This window comes from Hemiscyllium ocellatum, chromosome 20 (genome assembly GCF_020745735.1).
Source record: "Hemiscyllium ocellatum isolate sHemOce1 chromosome 20, sHemOce1.pat.X.cur, whole genome shotgun sequence".
Classification (NCBI taxonomy): domain Eukaryota; kingdom Metazoa; phylum Chordata; class Chondrichthyes; order Orectolobiformes; family Hemiscylliidae; genus Hemiscyllium; species Hemiscyllium ocellatum.
In genome coordinates this window covers 5707581-5733299 of record NC_083420.1, presented here as the reverse complement: position 1 = coordinate 5733299, position 25719 = coordinate 5707581, and the positions used below count along the sequence as shown (strand labels likewise).

At 38.4% G+C, this 25719-nt stretch overlaps 1 protein-coding gene across 1 annotated transcript in view; it reads left to right on the top strand.

Annotated features, from left to right (window-relative positions):
• Positions 1–25719, top strand: part of cpped1 (calcineurin-like phosphoesterase domain containing 1) — a 188729-nt gene that overhangs the window by 100585 nt on the left and 62425 nt on the right. The window contains exon 3 of the mRNA XM_060840113.1: positions 13734–14156. Within this exon, the coding sequence (XP_060696096.1) occupies positions 13734–14156 (423 nt within the window). The remainder of the gene's footprint in view (positions 1–13733; positions 14157–25719) is intronic.

Below are 25719 nucleotides of genomic sequence, written 5' to 3'. Positions count from 1 at the left end.
TATTTATCTTTAGTGGAAAGGAGTAGAAATGACACCGATCACTAGAGCTGACATCTAAATTATTTCAGTATTGAAAAAATGAGGTAGTGAAGAAGAAATTTGAAAAGTTCTAATAATTTCAAACAAAACCATCAGTGTTTAGACAACTTATGATGACCCTGTACTCTTCAAGGGTCTTGTATTCATATTTAAAATAAGAATTTTAAAACAATATCATAAAGTAAACTTCTGAGTGATTATTTGTGCAAAGCCTGTTTGAAATACTACGTTAGATTTAAGGTTTATATGTAAATGTCACTGTTGCTATTGGATTTATAAGTACTCTATGAGTAATAGATGCATCAGAAACTATGCCAGAGTTTAAATAGTAGTTTGTCACTGATTTTTGAACAAACCAGTTCTAATTACAGTTGATCAATATGTTTTAGTTGAAAATCATACACCAAGTTGACTGTTAATATGCTGATAAAATCATTACTGTACATAAGCAGACCATTTAGCTCAGATCTGTGGAGCAATTCAGTCAGTATCAATTCTCCACTCTTATCCTCATGGCCCTGCAAGTTAAATTCCTTCAAGTGCCCACACAATGTGTAGTGACTTTAGTCATGTGTCTACTTTACTGAAAGATTTTTGAAAATCAAAATATATTATGTCTACTACAATACCTTAATCTGCTCTTCCTGTGCTGCTTCAGTGAATTTTCAGTGACAGATTTACAGCTGCTTGCTTTTGTCTGACTCATCTTCACCCATCTTAAGACTCTCGCATGCATCCATGTCCCTGAGCTTAAGCTACTTGAAATGGACAAGAAGCATTTGCATCAAACTTTACTGCTGTGGGTTGATGTCCAGATGAGCATATCTGATGTCATTACTCTGGGCCGTTTTGAGCTGATGGAGGTCCAATAGTGTTGCTCCTAATGAAAATGAACCTTGATGTTAGTATAACCTTTGATTTGAACATGGGCTAATATAAATCTTGCATCTTCAAGCAGATTTTTTTTTCTTGAAGCAGCAAGAAGAGTTAGTAGAGGGGCAGCATGGTGGCTCAGTGGTTAGCACTACTGCCTCACAGCACCAGGGTCCCAGGTTCGATTCCAGCCTTGGGCAACTGTCTGTGTGGAGTTTGCACATTCTCTTCGTGTCTGCGTGGATTTCCTCCGTGTGCTCCGGTTTCCTCCCACAGACAAAAGATGTGCAGGTTAGATGAACTGGCCATGCTAAATTGCCCATAGTGCTACGTGCATTAGTCAGAGGGAAATAGGTCTGGGTGGGTTACTCTTTGGAGGGTCGGTGTGGACTGGTTGGGTCGAAAGGCCTGTTTCTGCACTGTAGGGAATCTAATCTAATCTACAAAGCATTTCTGATGCTTTCGGAAGAAGAATCAAAAGCTGACCTCTATTAGCCTGCAATGTTGTTTCTGTTTTTAGTTCTATGATTTTTGATGCACTTTTCCTTTCACTTTTTGTTGGATACTCGCAGGGTTGTTCATATGCCAAAGGATGCTGAGACCATATGTTTGCGTTCAGGTCCATTAAGAAAGAACACATTACAAGTGCACTCCATCTGACATGCTGAGAAAGGGTTGAGAGTTAAGAAAATCTATTTTTGTATTGTGTCTTTGTAGAAAGACTTTGGACAAAAAGTGAGACTGAAAACTGGTACAGGTGCCGCTTAATGACTACATTCAAATAATACTTTTCATAGATTGTTGTGAGTATGGTCTGACTTGGAACACCATTCTCCAGGCCAAATTGACTACTAGGAACAAAATTCAAATGCAGAAATGGGGCAACACAATGTACAAAAAGGGGCAAGTCTTATAACTTGCATTGTGCCAACTGGTTGTATATTGATCCTAATCCAAGCGGATCCACCATCACCGTTTGTGTTTTTAAAAGTGTACTTCATAAAACTTCTAAGGTTTAGCAAAAAAATAATATTCTGTGAGCAGGCTATGAATTATATTAGCTTTGGCTGAGTAATAGCATTCTTTCTGCCACATTGGGCTTTGAGTTCAAACCACACAGCATGGACTAGAGGACAGCATCTAGACTGGCACTTCAGTGCAATACTCAGATAGTGCTGCTCAGTTGCAGGTACTGTTCTTCAGTGAGGTGTTAAACTAAAACCCCATTTTCACTCTCATGTGGATATTTAAGACCTTGGGGTGCTATTGCGAAAACAGGAATGAGTTTATGCCGGTGTTCTAACTAATACTTAACCTGAACTGACTTCCTTAACAGAGATTATTTGGTCATGATCACATTGCTATTTGTGGGATTTTTCCAAGTACAAATTGGCAGCCCCTTTTTCAATACTACAACAGTGATTATGCTCCACAAGTTACTTCAGTGGCTTTGAAGTGCTTTGGATGTCCTGAGTTTGGAAAGACACCTTTTAAACAGAAATCTCTGAACAATATAATTGATCAGTCATAGTGGATAGTTTTAATTTGTGCTTTTAATCAATGCCAAATTGCCCTATGATTCAGAAAAATTGGAATTCTGTTCCGATATTTGTTGCCAAAGCAGCGTTTTTCATACAGAATGTAAAATTGTTTGCGTTTGTCACTTTCAATGACGTGGACTGACTTCAAAAATCATGTGATGTGAGGTCACCAACAAAATTATTTTATTGCAAGTAAATGCATCATAACTCTTTCAAGAAAAGGTTTACTGGACTAATGACTAATTTGCTACCTTTTATTTTGTAAGAAATGGTCTCATTGTGACTTGAGCACTAAATGTCCAAAAATTAATCTGTAAATGAAAGTTGCCTCCTGCCAAAACTATTGCTCTATAATTAATGTGGCTAAAGTCTTATGTAAGCTAATATGTATCCTTTTACAGGGGTAGTTAAGTTAGAACACTGCTGAGATGATGGGTGGATGCTGAGTCAAAAACTGCTTCGACGCATCGCTATTATTAACGCTGTTGAAAACTGAGGAGGAAAGTGTTGTGATAGATAGGAGTATGGACACCTGTGTAGTTTGCATAGAGAAACTGGGAAGAAGTCACACAGATACACAATTGCACTTATATAATTGGAACTAGTGAATAGCTTGATGTTAATGTGAGACTTATTTTATATTCCCCTGTGGTGCTAAACAAGTGAAAAATTACTTGCTGCCATACACAATGGGGAAGGAGTGGAGAGGGCGCATGGTCATTTTCAAGAGTGAGCTGCCCTTTTCCAGAAATTCTTTTGTGCATTTGGGAATACAAACGCCTTTTCTATTTTGTCTCAAAAAAGAGCCTTAAAATTTGGCCTTCATGGTGTTTGGATTATTTTAATTTTCTTGAAAAATAAGTGGGGATACTTTGTGCCTTTAGTTCAAACTTCAACAGATAGTTTGGTAGAGTTTCTAAATTAAATCCTCTTTAAAACCTACATCATCCATTTTTAATATTCAGATCATAAGTTTAGCGCAACAAATTGGAAGATTTACACTCGACAGTTCCTAAATAGAGTTTTACAATCTCAGCCTTGGGAAATAAGTGCCATGGAACTTACCAAAGTGAGGAATAAAAGTCACAGGTAAGATTGCTGTTGTTCATCACTGATTAACTATCTTTCTCGAGCTAAGTGAAATACCCAGAATGGAAAACACAAGAACCCAAAAGGACCAGAATACAAAAAAAGTTCTTTTTTAAAAATAGCAAACATTCTCCTGCGTTATGCATTTTAAAATCTTGGGTTTCAGTTGTCATGGCCACAGACTTCTCAGTGGTTTTTGAGCTGTGAATTTGTATTAATTTCTAGCTCCCTTTTAGTTCTCAAGAGCAGCAATTTTTTACTAAAAAAAGCAAGTTTAATTCTTGAACAAGATAAAAATTAGTTTATTGCATAAGTATTAGTTAAAATTATTTAGGTAGAAATGGTGAAATTATTAGCTAAAAACATTGAAACAAAGATTAAAAGCAGGATGACCATCATGTGTGAAAATGAAAATGAGATTTGTCTCTACTATCATTGCAGACCTGGTTTCTTTCTCTGAAGGAAAGATGTTGAAACCTTAGATCCAGCAGCTGAAGTGACTTCTATAATTGAATAAATTGGAGGTTTGCCAATAAAGGTGGATCGCTTAGATTTCAGAGAGAGAAATTACAGAATTGTTACTGCACAGGAGGAGGCTATTTGGCCCATCAAGCCTTCACCAGTTTTCTTTTGTTGTTCCTCCTCCTTCACTAGCTCAGCAGTTAAGATTGTGCAGATTGCCTGGATTGTTTTGGCAGAATAGCAGTTGATTTCTGCCTTCCTGCTTGTGCTCCCTTTGGCTGAGAAGCCCATCTCTGATGGTGTATCTCAGCATTCATCGTGACTTCATCTGCACAAAATATAGTTACTCACAGCCAATTATGCAGATCAAAATCTTATTTGTAGTGATTTACCAAAACCGGTAAATCATACTTATTAGATTTCAGTTTGGCCAAAGCCGAAGCACACACTCCATTCAATGTCTTATAGTTGCAATAATTAACTTTTAACTGTCGCTGTCATTAACTTGAGTGGTTCTCATTTTCACATGGTGGTGAGCTACAAAGAGCTGTTCATTCCTCCAGAGGAAGAGGAGTTTCTAGTTAGCCTTGGGAATGTTCACATAATTTTGAAAATTCCCGTGTGATTTTCTCTTTAATCCCAATACCAAAAGAAAGCCACAGGGTAGTCATGTAACTTTTAGAAGCAGTTTCGAAAGATTCTTTGACCATTTTAAAGACCAATTAGCGTCCTTTACAAAATGCAAAACACAACTAGACTTTATCCAGATTGTTACAAGTGAGACTTGAGGGAGCTGTTTTGCTCTGGTCTCGCTACGCCATAGCTCACAGCATAAAATAAAAATACAAGATGATCAATTAAATGTCTGATTTGTTTCATGTTTTAAACAATGAGATCTATCAATCAGTTCTCTTAAGAAATACAAATATTGGTTTATTATCAGAACAAAATTAATATTTTACATTAGAAATATAAATGCTTGTGCCTCTAACATACATACACACACAGACAGACACTCATCCAAGAGGAAATGGATGCAGGAAATCTGAAAATAAAAACAAAGTATTGGAGAAACTCAGCAGGTAGCAAGAGAAACAGAGTTAATGCTTCAAATTTGATATCATTCTTCAAAGATCAACATCTATGATGGAAATGGTTTCTGATGATTTGGACTTAGGGCACAGTTTGAACATATTGAACATATGAACAATGGGTTGAATCCTAAATGTTTTGGGTAAATGTGGATTAGTTTGAGTTTTTTGAACTGTCCAGACGCTTAAGCTCACTGACTTCAGGTAGTTGCTATTTTCTTTCCTATTCCATTCTGTTAATTCCTAACATAATAGAAGATGTCTGTGGTTTTCACCCTTTGTTTCTACATGTTGTTGAGGCCCTGAGCATCTACAAGCCCTTCCCAAGAATCCTATAGACTTCGTACATCCCCAGGTCCTCACCCAACTTGTATAGATGAGCCTGCACCTGTCTATCGTGCTCAGCCTTTCCCATTCATGTATTACCATATTCCCTCCATTACAGATTGTATTGGCCCTCATTGAAATTATCAGTACCCTTTCTTCACCCACCCTGTACACCTCCCTGATACCTGTACACCTCCTTAACATATTAGCCCTAGGTACGGATTGGCCACTCCCTGGACTGCTGAGGCATGGACACCTTTACCAATATCACCCTGACTAGACACCTGTGCATGGTTAATCCCCTGACCTGGTATTAGAGGCTGCCTTTGACTTGCTATGCTGGGACACCCTGATTGAAGGGTGCTTCCATCGACTTCTGAGAAGATGACACCCCTCCAACTTTGAGACATGTTTGCTTATTTATTGCATATGCCTGTCTCTGCCGTCACTGCAACCACTTCTAATGTTATGCTATTCTAGCAAATGGTTTTATGTTATAGACAGACTAACCCTCCTTTAAATATCTCAAATAAACGGCCAAGACCCTCACTTTTTATTATTCAAAGACAAGCATACTGTGCTGTATTCCAGATGTAGTTCAACTGGTTACACTATTTGACTTTAAGCAAATGACACTTTATTCTTACATTCTCGGACAAGAGGTCATAATCTTAAGGTAAAGGGTAGTAAATTTAAAACAAAGTTGAGGATAAACTCCTTCTGCGCTTTTCCAGCAACACAGTTTCAGCGATAAACTACTTCTCTCAAAGGGTTGTGAATCTGTAAAATTCACTATCCCACAGTGTGGTGGATGCTGAGACAGTGAGAAAATTTAATGAGGAGTTAGACAGATTTTTAATTAGTAATGGGTTGAAGGGTTATGGGGAGAAGGTAGAAAAATGAGGATGAGGAGTATATCGGCCATGATCAAATGGCAGAGTAGACTCGATGGTCGAATGGCCTAATTTTGCTCCGATATCTTATGAACTTACAGGATTCATAAAAAGATATTAATTTTTGACTAAACATTGGGGATTAACTTTTACACAATATCAACCATTATACATATACATAGTATACTGTTTTATGATAAAATATTTTGAGTGGGAGTTTGAAAACACGTATTTTTATTGTAGATTGCAATAAACTTGTTCTGTACCTCAGCAACATTCTTTGAATGTGAATGAGTTGATTTATGTTTTCTGAAGTGGTTTATTGTGTAATCAAATACAAGCACCTGAAAACATTCTCACTGATGGATGGTATTTTAATTACTGCCGTCCCATCTTCATTACAGGCATTAAGTAAATCTTGTTCTATGAAGAGTGAAGTATTATTTTCGATATGGCAGTATCATGCCAAAACAATTTACATCATGGTATGATGTGTTTGAAAACAAATATGAGCAAGTTCCTCTAGCACTTTTTACTGAAGATTCTGCCCATTTAATGCAGGTCTTTTTCACGGTCCATGTGCAACAACCACTTAACCAACACTGGATTTAGTTGCAATCTAAGGATGAAGTGCTCAGAAATATCTGACAGAAATGTTACTGTTTTCCATTGTGCAGCTATTAATGTTCAGCTGTTTGACCCCAGTACCAAACAGCTTGACTACAAATTGTTTACTCTCATTGTTTAAAAAATTAGTGCGCGAAAAATTATTGCAGGAAAAATGGGCAAATGAACTTATAGCAACATTACGGCCACCGTAAACATTTAGCTCTTTACCAATGCAGTGTCTACCATCTGTAAAGTGCACTATAACAACCCGCCAAACCTCCTTCAGCAAGCACCTTTCAACACAGTGGCTCTGCCATCTGAAAGAACATACCAGCAGATGCACAGGAATATTAGCACTTACAAATTCACATAGAGCCAAACACACTCCTGAGTTGTAAGTGTTTGGGTATTCCTAGTGTGGGTGCACTAATCCAGATGGGATGCAGAAGTTCAAGATGGCAGTTCATTATCATCTAGTTGAGAACAAATAGGGCAACAGATGCTGACCTTAACAGTAATGCCTACATGCCATGGATTAATAATGAAACTTTCTAATCTAAGGTTATTGACAGAGAAATATTCATTTTGCATCTGTGGCGATAGATGATATAGTAGAAGTCTTGTAGCACTATTGGAAACAGCAAAACAAAAGAAAATAATTTGGAGTGAAGTGCTGTTGCACTGAGAAACCACACATCTTTTCTTCAGTCATTCAGCAGTGCACAATATAATTTAATGTATAAGCTATGAATAGGTATGAATAATTGAATTTAGGACTTTGATGTAACTAGTTTCACCTTGTAGGAATTTGCCACAGTTAAAAGAAATTTTTAATGTTCAAGTACCTCCTTGGCCTTGCCAATCTATCTCTGTAAACATCTCCAGCCATATGTCTCTATGTTTCTCCAACTCTAGATGCTTGTGCTTCACAGTTTCATTCATTCCACCATTGACGGTTGAGCCTTCAGCTATCCATGCTCTAAGTTCTGGAACTCCCTGCCTAAACTTCTCAGCCTTTTGAGATACTGCTTCAAATCCACTTCTTTGACCAAGTGACCTATCCCTGTATTTTCTTTTTTGGCTTAGTGTCTGTTTTTGTCTGATTACACTCTTGTGAACATAGGCACAATAGTAGACTGCCCACTATTCAATTTGGTCATTACGAATTGAATACTTTTATTCACCCCAACCCCACAACCCTGCACACAGCTGGTAATCAGAAATCTGTCAATCATGACCTTAAACATACTGGAAGACTGATCTTCCACAGCCTTCTATAGTCGAGAATTCCAAGAGTTCACAATTCTTTGAGTAAAGAAATTCTCAGACATAGTTGACTTCTCCCTTCTTTTAAAAACTGTGCAGCCCCTCAGTTCTAGACTCCCATCCAGGGGAATCATCTTACCTGCATCTACCCTGTCTGTCCTTTTAACTATTTTCTAAGTTTCAATGACATTGTCTCTCAGTGAAAACTCTAGAGAATACAGGTACAGAGTTAACACAGTCTCTGTCTTTATAGGACGGTCCCACCATCCTGGGAGTGAGTCTAATGAACCTTCATTGCATTGCCTCTATTGCAATAATATCTTTCATGAAATAAGATCAAAACAGAATATAGTATTTTAGGTACAGTCTAACCAATCTCCGATACATTATTCAGCCTGTATTCAGATTAAAGTTACCTATGATAACTGTGTTGCCCACACTATATGATTCTCTCATCTCTTAATTAATATCATGTCCCACACTAACAATACTATTTAGAAGCCGATATCTGCTTTCCTCTTACTTTGTTTTTAGCTCTACCCAAACAGATTGTACATGCTATTCTTCCAATCTAGGTTTCTCCCTTTCTAATTTGTTCATCTCATCCTTTATTGACAATGCAACTCTACTTCCTTCATGCTTCTTGTCTGTTCCTCCTAAACATTGAATATCCTTGAATATTCGCTTCCCAGTCATCATCCTATGCAGCCATGTTTCTGTAATAGTAATTAGATTATACCCATGTAACTTCGTTCCTTTTAGATTGTCTACCTTGTGAATGCAACGTTCATTCAGGTAGAGTGCCCTTAACTTTGTTTTTTTTTGATGCCATTCCGCATTCAAAGCAGAATAAAGTTTCTTGCAATGTTTTTTTAATTGGAAGGCTGTGTTGTCATTGAATTATTTATTCAGGATTTGCACCGTCTGACACGTGAACAATGGCATGTTTCTGTTTAACAATTAGCCACATTACTGCGTGGTCAGAAGGCATCATATCTGAGTTTTGCTATAATATCTCATATTGGATGAAATGAGCTGTTTTATTGGAACATCTGGAAAATATGTTTTACATTATTCCATGCAGACAATACAAATATTTTTTAAAAAATCTCATTGGTACCCTTTTTAAAAGATCTTAAATGAATAAATTTGATTATATTTTACAATCACTGTTTTTTTTGGGGGGTGGGGGTGTTCCATGGGAGAAATTAAGTAATTTTATTTCAAGTAAGCCAATAGAGTTAAATAGACAGCACAGTATGTATTCAACTTGTGCTAATCGGGAATGGGATGGGTAAATGTCTCACCCCACGGATTGTTGACTGGAAGCTAAAGGCCTTGTTATAGTGAGGGAAAGAACAGGAGAAGGAGGCAGCTTTGCCTGATACAAATTTCCAAAGCATCCAGAAAATTACTGGAGAAAAATGTCCTGATACTATGAGTATTCACAATGAAATAAATAGACAACTTTAAACGTTTTATATTTTTATCTTGGCTAAACAAATACTGTCATCATCTTTTTGAGGATTTAACTCGAGCATGCATAATATGATCATTATGAAAAGTAATTGCTAAGTGCAATCAAGGACAGGTGATAGCAATGCACAGGGCTAAATGAAACAGGCTGCCAACTTTATGTTTCTGCCTGTCAGAGTGATGATGTGTACTTTCTATACACTGCATAACATTTAAGGAAGCTAGCGTATATTCAAAGAAATACCTTTACCCCTGCACCCCCCCCTTCTCTTTAATGTGTTCCTGGATGGTTCCTGGCCTCCCATCTCCAAACAATTAGCATACTGGTACACCTACACTCCCATTTATCTGGCCTGACCCTTCATGAATTTGAATAACTCTATAATTTGTAAGGTACAGTGATCCGAACACTGTATTCTGAATGTATTCTAAGTAGGGATTTGTGTGGTTAAAGCAGGCATTTACCCTCTTGTATTCTAGTCCTCTAAATTCAACGGGCAGGATATATCAGTCTTTTGGATGATTTTCTGTTTCTGTTCATGACATTTGAATGATTTATGTAACCAAGTCCCAATCTGCATTTGTCTGCCAAGTTTTTTGAACCTCTAGCTTTTCACTATTTATAAAAGTACCCTGTACTATTCATTATTGATTCGAAAATTCACATTTATCCAAAGTGAAATCCAACTGCCACAGGCTTGCCAATCACTGGTAAGGTCTTCCTTACGCTTGATAATTAATAGCTTAATCCATATTCCCTTGAACATTGACTGAATGGAACATGTACATGAAAGTAAAAGTATGTGGTACTGAAATAGAGATTTATAGCAAAGAACCTTGAATCTGATGTACCATGAAAATAGTGATCTTCCAGTTTTTTTGTCATTTCAAGCCAATATCTGTTACAGGAGGACAGTGAGGGTGAATTTGGTCTTCTGTAGATAAAAGGAAAGTGTTCTAAGTTAAGGAGAATAGTTAAAAAGGAAGTTGGTTGAATAGGCATATGGTAGTTATGGAGAAGTTGGAGAGGAAGTTTTATAGAGTTATTCCAATTCATGAAGGGTCTGGCCAGACAAAATAGGGGCACTGTTCGCACTTGTGTAAATGATCAAGAGTGAGAGGGCACAGATTCAAAGTAATTAGCAAAAGAAACAAAAATGATGTGAGGAAAGCATTTTTCTGTTTAGCATCTGATTGAAGTAGAGGCAGGTTCAAAAGGCATCTGTTAGTTAATGTTTCAGAGAAAAGGTGAAAGAATGGCATTAAATAGATTGCTCATTCAGATGCCAGTCCACGAAGAGTCGAGAATGTGGTGCTTGAAATGGACAGCAGGTCAGGCAGCATCCAAGGAGCAGGAGAATCGACGTTTCGGGTATAAATCCTTCATCAGGAATGAAGGGCTCTTGCCTGAAACGTTGATTCTCCTGCTTCTCAGGTGCTGCCTGACCAGCTGTGCTTTTTCAGCACCACCCTCTCGACTCTGTGATCTCCAGCATCTGCAGCCCTCACTTTCTACTACCTCCCTCATTAAGCCAGTTCTGTGATTCTGTGAAATTTGATTCCAGTGAGAGCTGAACGTGGGCAGGACCAGAATTTGAGGAACTAGGCTGGATAAATAATACACAACTGATCTGAGATCATTAATTTTATGTTGCAGCAAAATGTACATTTCGTTTCATGTGGTGATGAATACGTTGACCATTTAACACAGCATTGCTACTGTTATTTCATTACAAAATATCTTCCTTCCTATTCTTCCTTCTGCAGTCTTCCTATCATAAAATCAATCCAAAATTATATCTTCATCTGTTCGAACCTTGTGTCACCTTCCAATGACCCCATTTTATGGCTGAACAACCTAAGATTTTCCAATGCAGAATTTTATCACAGGTTGACTATTTCAGGGAGGTTTCATGGAAGGGGTTCTTTCTGAGAGCTCTCATGAGTTATATTGTGCAATCCTCTGCTGCTCACCGTGTTATGTATGTACCACATATCACTTTCACGATCTTGCCTTTACAAGCAACGGGAGTGCTCTCTGCTGTGGGGACTTCCTAGGATTTGAGCTGCCAGCACCATATTTAAAGCCATGTTGTGCACCAGGTGAAATGTTGCCAGACTTTAATATGTCTTCATAGCAGATATAGTCAGAGGGACGAATAAGGAAAGTTTCTGAGGGCATTTACATGGCGCAAGTGACACTTCATTGGAAATGGAAGATTGCATCATCAGCTGTCTGATCAACGTCATTATAACAGCATCTACAAGAATGAAGCTGTAGAGGCTGCTTGTCGTTCGTGTCACACCACGTTAGAACCCTGTCTGAAGGAGTTTGCTGTTGTCGGTGAGCTCTAAAGTGCGGTATTGAAATGGTGAATGGTATATAAGTGAGTTCAAAATGTGCCATGATAATGTGGTCGCTCATGACCTTTCACAGATAGCGTTTGCAGGTGGTTGTTGCCTGTGGAATGTGCTTGGAGGTATTGGGGACTGGTGATTCAAACGGGCACCTGTAGGAGCATGCAACAAGCTCTAAACATCGGTTATCTGTTTAGAAATTGATGTCAGGAATTATCGCCATCCTTGTGCTCTCAATGCCTAGGAAAATAGCAAACTATATGTAAATAAGGCAAGATTAGATATTAATGAGATGGTGATGAAAATAGGCCCCTTGCCACTCACTAGTGAGATTCTCACCTCACTCCTAAAACCTTCAGTGGAAAATCAAGTATCTTTTCAGTTCGGAAAGTCTCATTTATCTGACCTCACCTTATTTTCCCAACTGACTTACCATTGCTCATGATGTTTAGAGACTGCAAAGATATCACCTGAAGCACTATATATATTGAGGTACTTCTCATTGTGAGGTATAAATGGTGGCCTAGAAGAATTAGAAATATATGCAGGAATGGGCATGAAACAGTGGATTGAGAAACTAGTGTGAGAAAACCTGGCCTAAAAAGATGTGACTGAAGAATATAGTGGGAGACAAGAAGAACATTGGGAGGGATCTCTAGAAAGTGAGACTCAGGAGACTTAAAGTTGTGCTGCCAGTGGTGGAGCAATGGGAGTGACATGAACTGAAACAATACAAAAATTGAGAAGCCAGCAGCTGCTGGAGGGAGAAAGGTCTGGAGATTTGGTGAGAAGAAGAGTATCTGATCTGAAAGTGAAGATTTTAAAAAATGTCTTTATCAATATTATTATTGAACTGAAATTACAGGGTGGAAATGCTTGCAGTTTTTAATAATAACTTGGTTAAGATGCTAAAGCAACAAAATCTGTAATAATATGAATGCCAAGAATGATATTGATCAATTTTGTCAGCAAACACAAATAATTTTGTGTTTATTTGTGTTTGCTGACAAAGCAGGCACCATAATCACTGTGTTAGATTTAATTTGTACTTTTATATTGTATCAACATTCTGTACTGGAAGAATAAAATACGCTTCTTCCTTGAATTTTTTTTAAACAGTTCAATAATTTTAAAGTAATTGTTCATGATTAGACATGTTTTTATTCTTTTTAATTGCAGTATTCCGGTTCATAAGAATTTTAAATCTCTTTGATAAGTATATGGCATTATATTTTCAACCTATAAAAAGTTTTTGTATACCATCTAATTCAAAAATGTTAGAGCAGTTCTTTAATCTGCACACAGTAGAAATGACGTTAAACAAAATATTTTATAAAGCAACACAGAGGCACTCCTTATTGGTGTTCTGACACCCAGGTAATAGTAAACCCAATATTCCCTTGAACTTGTGCAATAATATGATATATACCATACAGTCCACCATCAGACTATACACCATGTTGAAAAATTCATAGAAATATTCATCACAGCACTGTTCTCTGTACATGCCATTTACGCATTTAGTGTGAGCTCACATCATCTGGAGAATTGACGCAATGGGTATTACATGTGAAGACATTGATTTTGACACAAAATGGGAAATCTACTGCATTGAGACAGGAAATCTTACAAGATATTCTCTCATTTATAGGCATAAATTAAAGGAAAGTTGAGCTCATATAAATCACAGTTTTTTCTTTTATTTTCAGGTAGCCCATTGCGTGAGGAGCAAATATTTGATCTCAAGCATGTTCTGGAGGACATTGATCCTAAGATTCCATTGGTGTTCGTCAGTGGCAACCATGATATAGGAAACTCCCCAACCCCAGAAAGTATTGCCGAATATTGCAAAAACTGGGGAGATGATTACTTCAGTTTCTGGGTTGGGGGAGTGCTATTCCTTGTGCTGAACTCTCAGTTTTTTCAAGATGCTTCCAATTGCCTTGAACTAAAGGAAGCCCACGATCTTTGGCTGGATAATCAACTTGCTACTGCTGAACAGTTAAAAATCAAAAATGTGATTGTGTTCCAGCACATTCCAGCATTTCTGCAAAGCGCTGAAGAAGAGAATGGCTATTTTAACCTGGAGAAGTCAAAACGATTGGATCTTCTGCAGAAATTTGAAAAAGGAGGTATTTTTTTCTATTTTCCTACATGTAGCATCTATTACTCTATTCAGTCTGTAGGAAGTTGGAAAAGAGTCCAAAGCTATTGCACCTGAATGTGGATTTTCCTCTTTGGGTATTCTGTTCCGGAGGAGCACTGTGCCTCTTAGAGAGGGGAGTACTCAAATTTCCCGCTTGAGCCCTTTGTTTCATCCAGCTGCACACATGGGTCCTTGCTCAGTCCCAACAGACCTTGCACTATGTTTGGAGGCAGATTCATGGATATCTCAAGCCTGGTGCAGCAGGGTGAAGAGAGAAAATCCATTTTCCACTTTTTGTCACTAAATTAACAGACTCGCCTGACAATCAAAGGAATGCCTCCAACGAAGAGGTAAATTTCATAACGTCAGTATGTAACATGTGGGATTATATTTTTGCACTGTAGTACTTCTGCTCACAGCCTTTTAGCCAAATTTTGACAATTTTTCTGTTCTTGACAAGCTTTAAAATATTTGTTGAATAGGGACTGTTTTGTTTTTCCAAGAGATTGAGTTCTGTTTACATTGACTTGCTATAGGAAGTAGTTTCCTGGTTGATTTTGATATCTTATTGAGTGGGCAATGTAACAAGCAATATCTTAGGCAAGCTATTTGATTTTCTTTCATTTAAATAGTGGTGTATTATCTGGTCAAACTCATTTCAAATGTCATAACATGCAAAATCAATGTTAAAATTCAGTTATCTGCTTTGGGGAAATCAGAGTAATGGTCTGACCACTGGAAAATCATCCATTTCCTTCTAACAATCCTCCCCATTTTCTTTCAGATGATAGTTCCTTTTGCTTTGAAACTGATTATACTTAACACCTAAATATGTAAAATGAAACTGAACAAACATAGAACACTTAGTAGAATGTGCAGACAGGTGACAAATGCAATTTAATGCAAATACACGATGCAATAGCTTTTATGAGAAAAGAGCAAGAATAGAGTACATATTTTATGGAAAAAACACTGATGAACTTGGGCAAATTGTGCATCCCAGGGGATTCTGGCAAGTGCAGTTAGATACAATAAAAATGACTAGAATTTGGCTTTTTCAATAATGTCTTGAAGTATAAGTGTAAGGAAATTATTAATAAAATGTGCTAGATAGTTCATAATTAAAATACTATGTAGAGCTTTGGACACTCCAACATAGAAAGGACATAAATGCGAACATAAAGCATTGTTTAAGAATTAATCTTGAGACGTGGGAATTGCTGTCAAGTCTGGCATTTATCTCTCACCTCAGTTGCCGTATTTGATACAACTGAATAGCTTGGTAAGTCACTTCAGCAGCATTCAGAATGACAGCAGATATAAGATGCTGTAACTATGAGGAAGAATTGGAGATAGTATGATTATTTCTGCCAAACCAGTGAGGAAAAATACTGTGTCTGAAGTTTGGGGAGTCATTGATGAAAGATCATCTATTTGAAATTTTCATGAAAGTTAAGGAAAGGATAAAGCAAAATCTCTTCCTGCAAAGTGTTATTGGAATTTGGAATGTTTTGTTGCAGGAAGTGTTTGAGACTGAATATCACTCAATTTATACAAGGAACTAGAGATATTGAAACAGAGGAGGATACAAGACTATGGAAAGACAGTCGGGTAACTTTTAGATTGTTCTAACAAAGAGCAGCATATACCTGTACATCTTGGTCTGAATGTCTGATCTTATGCTGTAAATTTCTGTGAATGCCAGCAATTTGAACAGTGTTGGAAATTACATCAAGTAGTACACATATCCAATAATATAAGGGGGAGTGAGTTGGTCCTTGAATTTGAGATAATTAATGAGCTTCCAGGACCTCAATCACCATTGCCAAATTGGAGGCCAGACAGTGGGGTGCAATTACTATTATCTAAGTTAGCAGGTTATCTAGGTTAGTCCTCAATACTTCAAGTCACATTCCATGGGTAGCAACTGCCTGCATCTTTCATACGCAGAGGTTGGCATCAGATGTGCATTAGTCTCACCATGTCATCATGATGAATCTCGGACTCTGTTCTCCACTTCCCCACTGCACTTTGGAGTTCACTCACACCTTACATTGTAACACTGCTGCAAGACTGCTTGCTTGCAGGGACAGGCATCCATCTCATGGATTAGAGCAGAGTGCAGCTTAGAACTGTTAGCTTGTTCTCGTATTCACTCACATTCCACCTACTTGGATGCTGACAATACTTATAGAACATAAGTACAAGGGTAGGAGCAGGCAATTCAGCTCCTTGAGCCTGCTCCATCATTTATGACCGTTATGACTGATCTCATCTCAGCCTCAATTTCACTTCCCTGCCCACTCTCCATAACCCTTCAGCCCATTACTAATTAAAAATCTGTCTCCACCTTAAATTTATTTGATGTCCCATAATCCACCACACTTTGGGCTAGTGAATTCCACAGATACATGACCCTTTTGAGAGAAGTAATTTCTCCTCACCTCTTTTAAATCTGCTACTCCTTATCCCACATTGCCCTTTTACGGGGATCATCCTTTCTAGATCTGCTTTTTCAATCACCTTTAGCATCCTATATATCTCAATTATATCTCTTCACATTCTTCTGAATTCTGGAAAATTGCTCATTGTCTCTTCATAACGTAACACCTTCATCCCTGGAATCAATCTAATGAACCTCTTCTGAACTACCACCAGTGCAACTACAAACCTCCTCAGGGGGATAAAAATTGTATGCAGTACTCCAAGTGCAGTCTCACTAACACCTTGTAAGATTGCAACAACACTTCCCTACTTTTATACTCAACTCTTTTGGTAATATTTGCCAAAATTCCATTTACCTTCCATATTACCTGCTGTAAATACATCCTAGTTTTCTGTGATTTATGCACGAGGGCACCTAGATCCGTCTGCATTGAAGCACTCTGAAGTTCCTCTCCATTTAGATCATAAGTTGCGTTTGTATTCCTCTGACTAAAATGGATAACCTTCCTGTCATCCACATTAAGCTTCGTCTGCTCATTTAACTAACCTATCCATATTCATTTGAAAATTTCTTATTTCTTCACTACAACTTACTTTCCTAGCTATTTTAGTGTCATCTGCAAATTTGGCTGCCTTTCTATTCTGATGTCCAAGTCATTAATTTAGATTGTAAATAGCTGTGACCCGAGGATCAAACCTGTGGCACCCCATTATCTTGCCAATCAGAAAAAGGCCCATTTATCCTGATTCTGCTTTCTGTTAGTTAGCCAATCCTCTATCTAAGATAATAAACTACTCCTAACCCCATGTGACCTTACTTAGTGCACTGCAGCATCTTATCAAGTGCTTTCTCAAAGTCCAGAATACTATATCTACAGAATCCTGATTATCCACATTGTTTGTTACATTTTCGAAGAGCTCAAACAATTTTGTTCGAACCTGGTTTCCTTTCATAAAACTATGTTAACTCTGATGGATTGCATTTTGATTGTCCAAAGGTCCTATTATTACTTTCTTAATAACTAGTAATTTCCCAATGACATGTTAAACTAGAGGGTCAGCAGTTTCTTACTTTCTGCCTCCCTCACTTTTTGAATGAGGGTATTTTATTATTATTTTCTCCAAATCACTGAAACATTTCCTGCATCCATGGGATATTACGTCATGTCTTGCCTTTTAGGGCAGACACAAAACCATGTTTGTCAGCAATGATCAGTAAAGGGGATGGACATGTTCCTGTAAAGCACAGTGATACATCAATGTCACACCTCTAACATGTTTCAGCAGCTTATATGGCAAACACACTACATGGGTTTCAACCAATTGACCATTTCTCAAAATTTGAGCAGATTGTTCCTCAGTCAAGTCAAGAGAGAATGTTGTAAATCAGAGGTCCTGGTGCAGTAAGTAGGGGTATTGTCTGATATCAGTCCACGTGCTTGGACGCAGTTGGTCAGCCACTTGGGGCATTCAGGATCAGGGGTTCTGTATTATTTCATGGAGTGGACTGTGATCAGTCCTGCAGGTCCAGTGCAATCAGGCAGGTGATTAATGGTTTGTAATGTCGGGGAGCTTCGCAGAGATCATTGGAGCCTGGTCACTTTTATAGGTTGGAGTTTTGTTTCCAAGTTGCTAAGGAATGTGGGTCACAGTCAGTCTTGAACGATGTAAAGATGTTATACTGTGTTGGGTGTTAGGGAAAGAACAGCATTCCCTTAGACTAGGTTCTAACATAGTATGGTGCTGAAAATGAGTTGCCTAGTGTAACTGGATCTTAACAAAAGAGAATTAAGGGAAAGCTCAGAGTTTGTTTAATAATAAAATGGTGTAGATAAAGTAAGCCATATTGTTGCATTGCATATAACTAACCAATTAAAGCCAAAAGATATAAGCTAAGAATTCCTTAAAGCTATTCCTGCTTTACACATGTAAGTAGGATTTCCAAAGCACTTCTGATGAAGTTAGCATTGAATGACAGCAACTACTCTGAGAAAATTCTCAACTTCAATTAACATCAGTATAGAATCATTTATTCAAAAAGAGTGCAAAATATTTAGAATTTTCTGAGTGGGGAATCAAAGCAAAAGTAAGTTTGCTGCTTTTCACTGTGCAGTTGAATGCTTGTGAGAGAATTGGGATCAATTATCACATGTTTCACCTATGTTTTTGACTTAGTGTTTTGTCTACTCAAGTTACGTGTGCATGAAGCTAGAAGACAACAGGAAAGCAGAGGAAAATTTAAATTTTGATGGTTTTGGGTACTTTATGTAAAGGGGTATTTTTTAAGTTCATATTTGCAAATAATGAAGCAGTCTAGGCCCAAATATAGCTGGATCTGGATAATATCCAGGTTTGAGTTGTCAGCTGATGAGTAATATTTGTGTCAAGTGGTGACCATCTCCAAAAAAGAATCTAAGCATTGCTACTTGAAATTCAATGACACTACCATCACCAAATTTCTCATTGTCAGCATCCCAGATTACCATTAATCAGAAACTGAACTGGACTAGCAGTACATCTACTGTGACTGCAAGAGCAGGTCAGAAGCTTGGAATCCTGCAGTGAATAATTCACTACCTCCTCCACAAAGCCTAACGACCGTCAACAAGGCACAAGTCAGGACTGTGTTGGAATACTCCAATTTGCCTGGATGCGTGCTGCCTCCAGCAACACTCATTCAGGTCAAAGCAGCCACTTGATTGGCACCACATACACAAATTTCACTCCCTCCACCATCATCGTTCAGTAGCAGTAGTGTGTGTCATCTACAAAATGCACTGCAGAAACTCCCTATAATTCCTTAAGCAGCACATTCAAAACCCACAGACACTTCCAATTAGAAGGACAAGGCCTATAGATACACTTATGCTGTTCCTTTAGTGTAACTGGATCAAAATCCTGAAAGTCCCTCGCTAACAGCATCTCCTGAGACCAAATGAATGGCAGCAGTTCAAGGATCACATTTTTATCCTCAGGCCCAGGCACAGGTTCAAAGCTGTGATCTTTAGATTACAAGATCAAAATTAAAGAAGAGAACTCTCCATCATATTCTCAAGGGTAGCTAGGGCAGAGCAATAAATGCTGACCTAACCAAAGACACCTGCATCCCATGAGTAAAGTTTCAAATGCTAATAATGTAATGATGAATCCAGCTTTTTTTTAGAATCCCTACATTGTGGAAACAGGCCATTTGGCCCAACAACTCCATACCATCCCTCTAAAGGAGTAACCCACCCAGACCCATTCCCCATTATTCTACGTTTTACCCCTGACTAATGCACCTAACCTACAAATCCCTAAACACTCAGGGCAACTTAATATGACCAATTCACCTCACCTGTACATCTTTTGAATTGTGGAAGGAAACTGGAGCACCCAGAGGAAACCCAATCAGGCACAGGAGAATGTTACAAACTCCACACAGTCGCCCAAGGCTGGAATCAAACCTGGACCCCTGGTGTTTTGAGGCAACAGTGCTAACCGCTGAGCCATCGTGCCACCTAACACAGTGCTTCTGGCATATTAATTTGAAAAATAAAACTTGAGATTTATTTTTGCAGCTTTTCATGAAAACCGATCAAAGAAAAAAAGTAGATAGTCTCTTACCTGTGCCAGAAAGGACAGTAGTGAAAAACTAACTAATAGTAAATGGTTAAAATGCATAGAGATACACTGATAAGGCTGCTGCGTTTATACAAACATACAGGAAGCTTTTGACGGTCTAGTTAATTTAACATATAAAGAAAGGGACAGTAAATCTGAATAAAGACTCATGGCTTATGAGGAGATTCTTTAATGTATTTGCGCCTGTTAGAAACGAGAATAACTTTAAAGCTAGTGTAATTTTAATAAAGTTGATGCCAACGCAATGTAACACAAACTGTAAAAGTCAATCTATAGATAGGATCAGTCCCTTCTGTAAAATAAACAGTGGGGGCCACAACACACTGGTAATAAAAATTTCCCCAAGCTGTGCAATACATTGATTTTTGTGGATCAGGTTGTCTGCTAGAATCTATTTCATTTACAATCTAAGGATTTATAAGAGCTAGTATTTGATTACTGTTACAAGATGACTACTTCAATCTTTTACATCAGCCAGGAGTCATTCTTTCACACTGACCTTGTTAGTTGTAATTTATAACAGGATTTTATTAATTGCAATGCTTTTTGAAGTTCAGAGAGAAGGCAGGTAAAAGCAAGTGTATTGTTAGCAAACCTAATGAACTCAAGCATGGAGTAAAAGTATGCACTACCCACTGAGTGACAAGGTGCACCTGACAGCTTTTGTTAACTGCTGGAACAGACTTTGAATTAAAATGTTGTTGGTTAAATTGGATAACATTTGCCCTTTGTTTGATCTGAAAACAAAAGAATATATTCCAGTTTTATTCAATGCAGATTATGTAAAGCATTCATACTGTGGCATACTCGCTAGTTGGAATGTATTCTCTCCTTGAAAAGTGCTTACATGTGTAATACAATTTTATGCATAGATGGAAATTTGTTCTTTAAAGTGCTGTGGTAGAATTGTTGATTTTGTCACCCAATGTGAAAAGGAATTTGAAACTGTGCATACAATTGTGAAGTAGATGAACAAAGATGCTCTTTGTGCAAGAAGATAGCTGACAGATTTGAACCAATCTGTAGGGATAGTTATCAATTCAATGTTATTCTTATGGAAAGATAACTAACACATAATGAATGTTACATTCTTGGGTTGACATGCTATTTCTTTGTCATTACCTTGGTTCAGTGATATCAAATTTTAATCAGGCTGCAAGTAGAATTTAGAAAATACTTATGGAAAAATTATGAATTATTTTTGTGAAGTGGAATGTTAACATGGAAAACACACAAAAAATTGTAAAAGAGAAAAATCAGTGACAATTGTACACAGTATACCATGTGTACAGTTTCTAATGTGTTTAATAACTTTCTAATTCTTAATAACTTGCTAACTTTTTCTACTTAAAGCCAGCTCACTGCCCCTCCCACTTGTTGCTTTCCTCACTGATTGGCCCTCTTCCTCACAGCTTCCTTCTTCCAAATCCTCACCCTTCAGAGAGGAGAAGCAAGAGGGAGAAGGTAAGTGGAGGAATGCAACCAGATGATAGCTCCAGTGGGAGAGAAGTGGCAAACAAAGGAGGGTCAGTTAGTAGTTGGGAGACAACGAGTGGGAGCGAAGCAATGATTCAGTGACTGGCAGAAGGAAAGACCAGTATGGACCACATGGTAAATCTGCTGGTCTTGTAGATGTTGCATCAATCATCATGATTTCCAACTCTTTGGAAATTGTCACTGTAACCATTCAATTAGACTGTGCCACAAATAAAATGAGTTTGTTTGAAATTAACAGTTAAGCAGTTGCAGTTGATAGTTTAGTAAAATAGTATTTTTTAATCCATGTCACCACCATACAAAAAATATAAAGCGGGAGAACGCTTGGCTAATTCTGTCACGATTAGTTGCAGATTAGACTTGGGTCAGAAACTGAAAATCTCCATCCTCATCTTCAAGAGATTTAGAACAATACTGTCATCTACATCCTGGCTTTTCTCAGTCTGAACCAGAAACAGAATCACAGAATTGTTACAATGCCGGAGGAAGTAATTGGCCCATCATATCTCCACGGACTCACAGAGCATCTTAAGTCAATAGATGTGGACCTTGGCTGGAAATATTGACTTTCCTGCTCTTCAGATACTGTCTGACCTACTGTGGTTTTCGATCTCTACATCTATTGACTCTGGCTTACAGCATCTGCAGTCCTCACTGTCTTCTACTCACTGAGCATCTTAGTTTGGTGCCAGTATACTGCATGTAGCTTTGTTTCAAATAATCATCTAATTCCCTCTTGAATGTTTCAATTGAACCTACCACCTACCACTTCAGGCAGTGTATTTCAAGCCCTATATGCTGTATAATCTTTCTTTCTCATCTCACACTTGCTTCAGTTGCAAAACACTTTAAAACTATGCTGTCTGGTTCTTGGCCCATTCACAAATGAGAACACTTTGTCCCTACTCACTCTGTGCAGATTCCTCATGGTTTTGAAAACTCTTATCAAGTCTTCTCTTAGCCTTCTCCTCTCCAAGGAAAACAGTGCCAACTTTTCCAATCTTTCCTAATAGCTGATGTGTTTCATTCCTGGAACCATTTTCATAAACCTCTTCTGCACACTCTCTAATGCATTCACACTTTCCTTTAGTGTGACAACTAGAATTGTTCACAGTTCTCCACCTGAGGTCTAATCAGTGTCTTGTGTAGGTTTATCATAATCTCCCTCCTGTTGTACTCTAATCCCTTATTTATGAAGCTTAGAACACTGTAGACTTCATTAACAGCCCTCACTACCTCTGCTACCACTTTTCATAACTCATGCAAAAACATACCCATTTTCCCTGCTCCTGCACACTTTTTAGAGTAGTGCTGTTTATTTTATACTGTCTTCCCATGTTCTGTACCAAAATGTAGTACTCGCACATCTCTGCACTGAACCTCACCCACCACCTATCCACCCACTTCACCAATGTGTCATTGACATTTTGAAGTTCTACACTGTCCTCAAAGCTTTAAATTCACCATGGTTTGTTTGTTTTGCAAATGTTCTCTTCACACAAAGATCTTGAGTATGTGTTTATATATGAGGAAGATACTGATCAAAAATCCGATACTGATCCCTGGGATTATGCTCATTAACCATTATTCTTCAGAACTGTTATTCTCTGTTTCCTATCCCTCAGTCAATTTTATATCCATGTTGCTACTGTTGCATTTATTCCATAACCTGCAATTTTCTTCACAAGTCTGTTGTGTGGCACTGTATTGAACATCTTTAGGACATCTGTGTATACCACATCAACGACCTTTCCCTCAGCAACCCTCTCACGCCTCTTACCTATAAACATAAATCCCCCAATTTGGTCCTCCTTTTACCACCCTTTCACTCATGAAGTGCTGATAGAAGACTTTGGAATTTCCTTTTACCTTAGTTTCTAGCCTCCTTTTGAAATCCCATGTTGCTTTTCATATTTGCTTTTCACTTTCCTTCTGAATCTCCTGTCCTAAGCTTAGAACAATTGAGAATCGAATTGTCAAGCCTGATTCGCTCGTTGTCCTGACATTTTTTACAGATGTCATTCAGGTATCATTTTTCATTGTAGCAGTACATCGATTTTAATAACCTCATTTGTGGCTTAGTATGCACTAAATTGCCAACATATCTTCGGAAGTGCTGGCAACTGATTTTTACGTTGTTTGGAGCAGCATCATTTGTGGTAGGAAATGGTGTATGGTGCTGACTTTATGAAGATTTTATATTTCCAAGGATAAATTAATTGTTACCTTCATTAGAAATTCAATTATAAAACCTTATTAACTAGATTAGAAAATTATGCCGGCATTAATCTCATGACTAGTGATTTTTTTTTGTTTTTAATAATAACTTGTTGAAAACATGTCAGCGTGCCATAAATAGATTGTCATATTGAAACTTGGATAATTGCCAATTCAGACCTAATTTATGTAGTTAGTGAAGACAATACAGTAATTGCAATTTGCACCCTAAAAGGCCAAAACGTGAATATTTTTGGAGCAATTTTTAATCCAAGTAGTATTGCTTTGGGAACAGTGTACTATACAGATATGCAAGATCCATGAAGTGACAGCTGGTGCAGGGTCAGTCCATTCTCCATGTGCAGACATAATATTTAGCTCATGCTGTGACCCTAAAATAAATGTTACTACATGAGTAATGAAACTAGTTCAAGCCTCAGCACTATAGCTACTCGCAATCAAAAGTCTGTGTCAGCGTATCCATTTTAATTCATTTTAGAGTTTATAATATTTTCTCTCCACTCTTAGAATCATTGAATAGGAGAAAGCGAGGACTGCAAATGCTGGAGAGCAGAATCAAGAGTGTGGTGCTCGGAAAGCATAGCAGGTCAGGCAGCATCCAAGGAGCAGGAGAATCGAAGTTCCCATGAGGAGGTTGAACAGTTCATCAAATTCACCAACACTTTCCACCCTGACCTCAAATTCACCTGGACCAATTCAGACATCTCCTTCCTGGACCTATCCGTCTCCATCTCCAGCGACCAACTAACCACGGACATCTACTACAAACTCACTGACTCTCACAGTGACCTGGACTACACCTCCTCCCATTTCACCTCCTGTAGAATTGGCATCCCTTATTCCCAATTTCTCCACCTCTGCCGCATCTGCTCCCAAGAGGACTAGTTCCACCATAGAATATTCCAGATGGCCTTCTTCCACAATTTCCCCTCTCACAAGGTCGACTATGCCCTCCAGTGCATTCTCCTCCATTTTCTGCACCTCTGCCCTTGAACCCCCCACCCCACCTCTACATTGGGGGGACAGGATGCCAACTTGGGGATCGTCTCAGGGAACAACTCTGGGACTCCAACCAACCCTACTGCCCCGTGGCCAAACACTTTAACTCCCTCTCCCACTCCACCAAGGACATGCAGGTCCTGGGCCTCCTCCATCGCCAAACCCTAACCACCTGACACCTGGAGGAAGAACGCCTCGTCTTCTGCAACCATACGACACGAATGTGGATCTCTCCAGTTTTCTCATTTCCCCTCTCCCCACCTTATCCCAGTCCCACTGCCCTCCTGACTTGTCCATCTTCCTTCCCATCTATCCGCTTCACCCTCACCTCCGACCTATCACCTTCCCACCCACCCACCTTCATCTATCTATCACATTCCCAGATACCTTCTGCCCGCCACTTCTCTCAGCTTCAATCTCTCAGCCTGCCAGCCCACAAGCCTCATTCCTGATGAAGGGCATATGCCCGTAATGTCGACTTTTCTGCTCCTCGGATGCTGCCTGGCCTGCTGTGCTTTTTCAGCACCACACTCTCGACTTAGAATCATTGAATACACAGTATGTAGGGAGTCATTTGACTCCTGCCAGCAAACCCAAAAGAATTTTTCCTTTGCTTTTTCCACATATATTTGAAATGGAAACATTTCAAAGGTATGCATTATTGGATGTTATTATTAATTCTAATTCCATCACTGCCCTAACAAAAAAGCACAAAGCTAAATACTGCAGACACTGTAAATCTGAAT